This window comes from Elephantulus edwardii, unplaced genomic scaffold (assembly GCF_000299155.1).
Source record: "Elephantulus edwardii isolate Elephantulus edwardi_28Jun2011 unplaced genomic scaffold, EleEdw1.0 scaffold00014, whole genome shotgun sequence".
NCBI classification, from domain to species: Eukaryota; Metazoa; Chordata; class Mammalia; order Macroscelidea; family Macroscelididae; genus Elephantulus; species Elephantulus edwardii.
The window spans coordinates 4,936,723-4,945,838 of NW_006399764.1; the positions used below are offsets into that span (position 1 = coordinate 4,936,723).

Genomic DNA, 9,116 nt, shown 5'->3' on the forward strand with positions numbered 1-9,116 from the left:
CAACAATGAATGAATGAAAACCCAAAATCTCTGTAAATGTTCATTAAAATTAATAAAATTTAATAATTAGAAAATTGTATTTACTAAATTAAAAAAAGAAAAAACAGTGCTGTCACTAAAATTTTGCACACATTCATAATATCTTAGCATGAAATCCTAAAGACAGGTGTATGTACTCAAATCATTGCCAGTTTTTTTTGTTTTGTGGGTTTTTTTCTCCTGTTCAAAAATAATTCTGTGTATGTTTTGTCATATACGGAAAAGTATTCTTTCTTTCATTATGACAGGATTCAACAGGAAGCTTTGTGCTTCCCTTCCGGCAAGTCATGTACGCCCCTTACCCCACCACTCACATAGACGTGGACGTCAATACTGTCAAGCAGATGCCACCCTGTCATGAGCATATTTATAATCAGCGGAGATACATGAGATCGGAGCTGACAGCGTTCTGGAGAGCCACTTCTGAAGAAGATATGGCCCAGGACACGATCATCTACACAGACGAGAGCTTCACTCCTGACTTGTACGTAATGTTCTACCTGCTGGTATTGTTGCTAAGCAGTAGGACGAGCCTGAATTATGTATGAGTGAAAACAAGTAAGTCTGTGTCTAAAGGGAAAGAAAGGTTGGTCTATCAAGCACGTTTTTTTTAAATACCAACTCCTAATATGATTGTGTTTCCTTTAAGGTAGCTTAGATTAGCTCTTATAATAAATACTTAAGGATTTATCTAACAATGTGTTGAAATTCTGTCACTATATTAAATACTGAGAATAATAGTAATCAGTAGTACAGCCCGGGCTCCTTGTTTATAGTTAGGCATATAATAGACACTGGGCTTCTTAACTCAGCAGAGAAGTACTTCTGAGTTTTGTGTGTGTGTTTGTTTTATTCACATTGTGTTTCTTCTGATCATTTCCATACTTCTTTTTTTTTCTCTTGATAAAAGTAAAAGTTGTCTAAATAGTGGGGGTTTTCTCCCACTTTTTTTTTGTATTGTGCTTTCCATTTTCTACCACAAAATCTAGTCAACAAATTAAATAGAAAAAAATAATGATGATAAACTATAATATTCTGTGTTTACTGTTGTTCTATGTCATCAAGTCAGAACTGACTCATAGCTGACCCTTTGGCAGGTTTTCAGAGGCAATTAATCACATGGAAGGAGATTGCCCATCCTTCTCCTGTGGAGCAGCTGGTGGCCTTGAACCGTGTACCTTTGGGTTTTAGTGCTGCTTCTTGCCAGTAGGCCACCAGACCTCCTAGTAAGGGGAAAAAAGAAAGATACTAAATTCTGTAATTGTAAACCCCCAAGAAAACACTAGTTCTTAGCTTAGTTCTGTAAGTACAAATACTGTATAAGTATTTATATTATTACTGTTGAACATGTATGAGGCTCCAAGGGGGGGAGGATGGAGGAGAGGGTGACAATGGGGGGTAGGGGGTGGCTAATCATAGGGTCACACAAATTGATGGTGAAGGGAGGGGTAGGTAAAGGAAATGGGAAAGATCCAGTGTGAAAAACAGTGTATTCAAATGTCGTAAGTAAACCAGTATAAAACAAAAATTTTATTTATATAAAAATTTTTTTAAAAAATTAAAAAAGAAATCACTAGTTCTGAGATCAGCAAAAGAATTGGGGTATAATGTTAGAGCTCTTAACCAATTGAAAGTGCATTAGTATAATGCTTAGCAAATAGAAGGCGCTTAATAACTGTGACATATAGTCACTCAGTAAAGTGCTAGAAGTGTGATCCCTTGGGAGTTGTGCTGCTGCCCCAAAGGCCTAACGGGTGCTTTGAATCCATCAGCATCTCCTTCAAAGAAATATGGACAATCGCCTCTGTGATCACTTCAAACAACCAAGAGCAGGTCAACCATGAGTCAGCCCTGACTGAACAGCAGTGAGAGACACAGTGTGAGAGATAGTCACCCAGTCTGAAGTGTGTAAGGAAACTGTCAGATTGGCACATGTCTTATGTGTCTAAGAAAAGTTGTGAGCTGACCCAACAGATGCATGGAGTATCATTAGCAGCACAGAAGGTGCTTACCAGAGGTATAAAATAAAAACGCTGTGTTCAAAAGGTCCCACATCATATGTCCCTGACTGAATTGAGTAAGACGTCTTTCCTCACCTCCGCAGTGTTTCTTGTTGCTGTCTTGGAAAGATTTCAGAGGAATTAGAGTAGGAAATAACTTGACCCAAAATGGAGTTCCAGATCGTTATGTGTTCACATCCTAGTTACTGGTACATGTGTAGAGCTTGTCCAAATTCATTTGTGCTCCCCTTTTATTGGATGGCTAATTGGTTGGAAGCTTTTTTTGATGAGGAACTGAGGGAGCTTAACATGCATTTGCAATCACTGAGTATTTTTGTTTCTTCTTTTAGCCGGTGTACATGTGTAATATGTATATTGTTTTTAACCAGCTCTTCTTGTTTTGTTAATTTGACAATAATCTTATGACTTTCAAATTTATCCCCCAACCACCCTCCATCTCTTAAGTAAATTTTCAGGGCATAAAATTGTCCAAAAAAATGACATTTTCCTCACTAGATTATGTGAGTCCCTGGAGAGCTGCAGTGCCAGCTAAAAGGCCGTGCCTCTCGGGCCATTTCAACCCACTGACTTCTCTGCGATTTACAGCCTCTGGACACTCACGGCTGGAGGGGCAGCTGTGAGTCGGTTCCAACTCAACAGCAGCGGCTTGACTCACTGAATGCATTTTAAGCAGTGTTGTTTGTTTATTTATTCTTAAGATGTCCTCCATTTTAACATTTAAAAAGGATTTCGTTCACAACTAATACATGAAAAAAGTTACTGGAAAATTTCTTGGTCAGGTTTGTTTTATCCTGTTCAGTTTTATCAAGATATTTGTTCAGTGAAAGAGGTATATTCAGAACACTGGACTTAAGTACCCTTATTCTCTTTCCAGGGCCATAGGAATGCTAGCAGAGCCCACTGCAGCCACTGATGAGACAGACAGTCTAACCGATGCCGATTTTCCCTTCTTCTTAGGTTCCGCCCCCCAATAGTCTGGTATAATCAGCACCCAAAACACAAATATGGGAAGGCCTGTTAATTACTTTTGCACGTGTGCTCAGCCTTTCTCTGTTCTTCTGGCATTAAAACTATGGTCCCAAGTGTTTCCAGTCCTTTTCAGTTCCAAATGTCTTCTTATTAAATACTGTATTATCCTTGTGACTTGAATCACACGTTTAGCATTCCCATAAGTTCATCAGTAAAGTAGCAATGAGAGCAAAAATGTAAGAGAAAAAAAGGAAGGAGTCAGGAATGAGGAAAAAAACTCGTGAATCTTAAAATTGTTTCAGCATCTGCTGTGTCCTAGGTAGGGAGCTCTGGTGGCCTAGAGGCGAGGAGTTGTGCTGCCCACCCAAAGACAGATGATTTGAATCCATCAGCTCCTCTTCAGGAGAAAGGACAGTCTCCTCCCGTGCAATATACAGACTCTGAAAACCCACTGGGAGGTGAGCTATAGTTTGATCCCCACGCAGAAGTCCTTAGTAACAACATAACACAATATGTGCTAGGTAGAAGGAGCCTGGGTGATGCTCAATGTTAGGCTGCTAATCTGTACATTGATGGTTCAAATCTGTCAGCCACACCACTGGAGAAAGATGGGCAGCTGCATCCTGTAGAGATTTACAGAATTCGGAAACCTCATGGAGGGTTGCCACAAATCAGAATGGCCTTAATGGCGGGGGATTGGGTTTTTCTGTTCATCTTCGGTAGAGGACCCCTGGTGCCATAGTGATTAATGTCCTTGGCTGCTAACAGCAACAGCAAAAAGTCGGTGGTTTGAATTTGCCAGCCTTCTGCTGGGGAAAGATGTAGCAGTCTACTACTGCCTTAAATATTTGCAGGCTTAAGCCCTCTGGGACAGTTCTGCTTTATAGAACCACCTCTGGCAGTAAATTCCGTTTAGTTTCCGCGTATCGTAGGTGGTGTGTTAGACACACATGATACCAAGTGTGAATTGTATCCTGGATTCACAGTGATTCTTATCAAGGCTGTTAATGCTTTCTTAGGTAGCTGGTTCATGTTACTTCCCAGACGGTTAAGTCTGTTGATGTTGCAGATGATTATCTGAGCATGTCCCTTAATTCTATCCTAATGTTTCTTAACATTCATCGCTTTGCCTCTTTTGTTCCTACCTTTTTATTAGAAATTACATGCAAAGTTAAGCTTTTTCTTTTTTTGGGGCTTTGCTTTAATAGTGGTCATGATGGTGAGTTTGTTACTTTATTCTCTGTTTTTACAACATTATATTCAGCAATAGCTGGTAATTTTATTTATTCATTGCCTAAGGCTGGCTTCCTTAATTCTTAACTTTTATTAGTTATTTTCTTAAGTGTCTTAAAGCAAAAAAAAAAAAAAAAAAGAAAAGAGTCTTAAAGCAAATAGATACACATGTATGTACCCTTCCTGGGAAGTGCTGCTGCTCTTTAGAGTAAAATGATAAGATGCATACACGGTCCAGTTATTTTAATCTAATATAAAGTTGTATTATACTTGAATTAAAAAGGAATGTACATTTTATTTCTTTAAGTTTATATATATACCACTCAAATATATTAAAGCAAATATGTTTGTATATAAAATAAGTCTAAGAATTTAAGGGTTGCAGTGAGGAATTGTGGAAAGTAGTTCTATCTAGCCATTTCAACACCTTGCCTTTATTTTTCTTTGTAGGAATATTTTTCAAGATGTTTTACACAGAGACACTCTAGTAAAAGCCTTCCTAGATCAGGTAAATGTTGACCTGAGATTGTCAAAATGAATAGTATGACACATTTTCTGATTTAGTATATCCTGCCCGCATATGTATGTTATCACAGTGTATGTTATCTTTTCATAGTGTTTCTGTTCTTTTTAAAGTATACAAAAGACCTTTCATTTGACTTATTAATGGTCTCTATATTAACATTTAAAGTTACAGCATTTCCCCATTTTTAATAATGTTTTTCTTTCAAGCACTAACTGGTAACTAAAGGAGTTGTGTATGTTGGGTGAAGGGGGGTGGTGTTTGTTTTTAGGATCCCTAGTGGCACAGGTTAAAGTCCTTGGCTGCCAGCAGAGCAGTCAGCAGCCACTGAGTCTACCAGCCTCTCTGTGGGAGAAAGTTGTGAAGGTTTACTTCCATCAAGGTGGCAGCCTACACTCCAGGGAGCACTTGGTTACATTTTATCCATATCCAGCTTTGACCTGGAATTGACTTAATGGCAGTGGGTTTGTTGTGGGTTTTGTGGGTTTGTTTTTTTTTTTGTTGTTGTTTTTTTTTAGTTGTTTATTAGCCTTAATTGAACAAAAATATCTCATAAAAATTAGTATCTCTTGTTTTTAAATAATAGCATCCTTATTGTCTCATTCTTTTGAAAAAGTCTACTTAATTACATATTTGAAGAAAATTACAGATTACATGGGACTTACTTCTCAATCTACTAGAGCCTTGTCGTAATACCATTCTGGGGACCAGGCCAGGGAACTGTTATTGATGTAACTTTGAAATGATGAGATCCTTATCCTTATGTTGACCGTAAATTTTGGATCCGGGGTCGGTGTGCTTTTTGACATGCTGCAGAGTTCAAGGAGAACTTGTTGTGCTGTAATTCCATGCTTTTCAGGCTGAAATCGAATCCTTCCTCCCTCCCACCTCTGCCCATCTGTGTGCACTCACAAGAATGTCATATGAATATCTCAAAACCATTGTATAAACATCACTCACCTTCTGGGACTTTAATTTGATTTGACAAGTTGGGCAGAAAATGTGAGGTCACACAACTGGAAGTAACACCCGTCACGATTTTTAATATTAAAATAAACGTAAATATATGTTGAGGTCGATTGCAAGAGTCGAGTGCATTGGCAGACTGCTTCCAGACCCCTGTTTCCATCAGTGGAAATGATTGAGGAGTTGTTCAGACGAGCACATCTGCCAGACGATATCAACACCGTGATGGAATGTGCTGTGTTGTCAGAATGCAGGAATGTTATTTACAAAATTGGTTCACTTCCCTGCAGGTCTTTCACTTGAAACCCGGTTTATCTCTCAGGAGCACGTTCCTTGCACAGTTTCTACTTGTCCTCCACAGAAAAGCCTTGACGTTAATAAAATACATTGAAGATGATACGTAAGTAAAAAGGCTGATTGAGGAGAAAAATTCTCATACATTATGCTTTGTTTTGTTCCCTATGCACGTATTATTATTATTATTATTATTATTATTATTATTATTATCATTATCATTATCATTATTATTATTGTTATTTACAGGCAGAAGGGGAAAAAGCCCTTTAAATCTCTTCGGAACCTGAAAGTGGACCTTGATTTAACAGCAGAGGGCGATCTTAACATAATAATGGCTCTGGCTGAAAAAATTAAACCAGGCCTGCACTCGTTCATCTTTGGGAGATCTTTCTACACTAGTGTACAAGAGCGGGATGTTCTAATGACTTTTTAAATGTACGCCTTGTTAATCATACTTCGTTGCAATCATGACTGCTATTTAAAGTAACTCAGTGACAGGGGAAATGTCCTTCTCTCTGGTCATCCCCTGGCGTCCTATTCGGACTTGCAGTTCCAAGTACACTACAGTTGCTTCAGCAAATCTAAAAGGGAATGTCAGCCGCATGTGGTGAATGGATGCTTCTTTTCCCCGGTGAACTCTCGTGGGATACAGACTTATGTTTACAATTATAATGAAAACTCTTGCTGTCTTTTAAAGATAGAAGGGGAATAGGAGATAAACTTGACCACAACTACTGTTTGTTGTTGTTGTTTTGATTTTTTTTTTAAAAAAAACTTGGGCTTCATGGTTTACATGTGTCAAAGTGAAATCTGCGTTGGTTTTCACTAGATGACATTCTTGCCATCTCTTTGATTTGTGATTTTGCTGTAAAATATTTGCAATCAACTGATAGTGAATGTGCCTGAATCGTTTACTGTTGCACCGAAAGGAGGTTAGCTCGAACAAGGGCCAAGCGCTAGCAAGAGAAAAATTGATCGAGCAGATGAATTGAATTGGAATTTGTTACCAGACTGTGTTTTGTGGACTTGGTCCTTGGGATCCAGTCTGTTTAGAAATGGCAATCAGCGTGTGCAGTCCCCGATTATGGTGGACGACAGCCAGGCTATTTTGTGTGTTTGTTTTGTTGTGGCTAATTATCCTGGAACATTTAGCTCTGTGGAAGAAATGATGTTTTGTTTAGTAACTATTGCCACTCAACTTTTAATTTTTGAGCCAAATTGAACTGTGCACCTTTTGTGCCTTTCTTTCTCGTTGGCAAGTGTGGCTCCATGGAAGAAGTTTTGTTTCCGCTGTGCAGTCCTTTTCCTCTTGGGCAGTCTGAGCTTGTACCTGATTGGGCAATCATTGTGACTGACATTGTTACATACACTAGAGATGATACTAACTAGGAAGCTGTTTTTCTTTCCTTCCAGGATTACAGAACAACGTCTCATCTTCTTACATTTTTGCCTACGTGTTTTACTAAAGTGCCACTTTACCAGGTGCTACTTTGGCCGAACTAAGTGGTCTGTTTCTTTTAGTTTCTTAATGTGTTTGGACCTTTTTGCTAGCTATCAAATAACTGCTTAACCTATTTCTGTGTTTGAACTGCATTGACATTGCATACACAAATGCAAATAAATACTTTTATTTATAACTGGAAGTAAAAGAAAAGGGAGAAGGATAGTTCTAAGAAAGGGATAAAAGTGATAGGGCCCCTGTGCCATCACTACAAAATTTAGCCAAAAACATACTCTATTCTGAAAGGTTATAGTAGCCTTTCACAGCATACGTAAGAAAGGTATAGGCATCTAGGTTTTTTTAGACACCCACTGAACTAAACAATTAATGCATTATTTGTTCCATGTCATGAAAAAGCTTCAGATAGCACCTCATCATGCTTTTAACAGAGTTGATTCTTATTTAATTGCTGACTGATTTTTTTTTTTGCTGGTTTTATTCTACTATTAAGGAGACTGCAAGTTGTACAGTGAAATAAGTTATTAAAGCATGTGTAAACATTGTTTTATAAATATATATTATCTGTGATGGTGAATGTTAAATAAAATGTCTTTGAAATTCTGTCTTGTCTAGTTATTTATTCAGGCAAAACAGTATATTAAAAGATTAGCTTCCATATTAACACCTCAACAATTTCTCTTCTTTATCTTGTCCTTGGAAAGAATAGATATTTAAAAGATTTTGATACCAGAATTTTATGTTTAGGGGAATTTCGGCTTAGCTCCTAATGTTGCATTTTATTTTTGAAATTATATATTGATACTTCAAATGGAATATTAATGATAAATTTTTTAAAAAAATTTCTGTCATAATAGTATAACCCACTATGATTCCATGTATCCAGTACAAGTGTTCAAAGTAAAAGTGTAAGGGATCTAAACACTTTATAAAACTAAAAATATGCTTCACATTTTCATTCTAGGGGGCAAATGCCATTCATTAACTATTTATTGAAAGAATTCTTTAGAAGATTCACTCATCACTAATCTCAAAGATAAAACTAAAGCTTTATATAATGCCATAAAGTGAATATGAGATGGTTACATCTTTTGCTTAGTTTTGTAATCTTGGAGGTTAAACCTAGCAGATGATGGGAAATTGTACAGATTAATGTTTCCCCCCTAAGATCTGCCAAGTTACTGCTTAAACAACCCTAATTAAGCCACAATTCAGAGGCTATCTCAATCTTTCATCACAACACACTGTGAAGAAGGCAGTATTATTTTCATTATACAAATGAAGAAATGAAAGCTTGAAGTAAAAATGTTGCCCAAGGCCGCATTGCTGTTAAGTGACAAAGTTGCAATTCATATCAGGCAGTTACGCTGGCACGGTGAATCCATAGATATGTACTTGTGTTATTAATGAAAAGGTAGGGTATGAAGAAAGCATTGAGGGACTCCCAACACTGAACAGTTGTTGTTGTTGTTATGTGCCGTCGAGTTGCTTGCGACTCATAGCGACCCTATGCACAACAGCCCTAAACTCCGCTCTGTCCTGTGCCAATCGCACTGTCTCTGACACTCCCATCCCAATTATCCCAGTCACTGAAACAATCCACCTCATA

At 37.7% G+C, this 9,116-nt stretch overlaps 1 protein-coding gene across 1 annotated transcript in view; it reads left to right on the top strand.

Annotated features, from left to right (window-relative positions):
• LOC102865324 (chromosome unknown open reading frame, human C9orf72) overlaps window positions 1–6,481 on the top strand; it is a 20,868-nt gene extending 14,387 nt beyond the window's left edge. Inside the window, exons 7-10 of the mRNA XM_006881258.1 lie at window positions 288–523; window positions 4,713–4,770; window positions 6,042–6,151; window positions 6,295–6,481. Of these exons, the coding sequence (XP_006881320.1) occupies window positions 288–523; window positions 4,713–4,770; window positions 6,042–6,151; window positions 6,295–6,481 (591 nt within the window). The remainder of the gene's footprint in view (window positions 1–287; window positions 524–4,712; window positions 4,771–6,041; window positions 6,152–6,294) is intronic.
• Window positions 6,482–9,116: the final 2,635 nt, after the last annotated feature.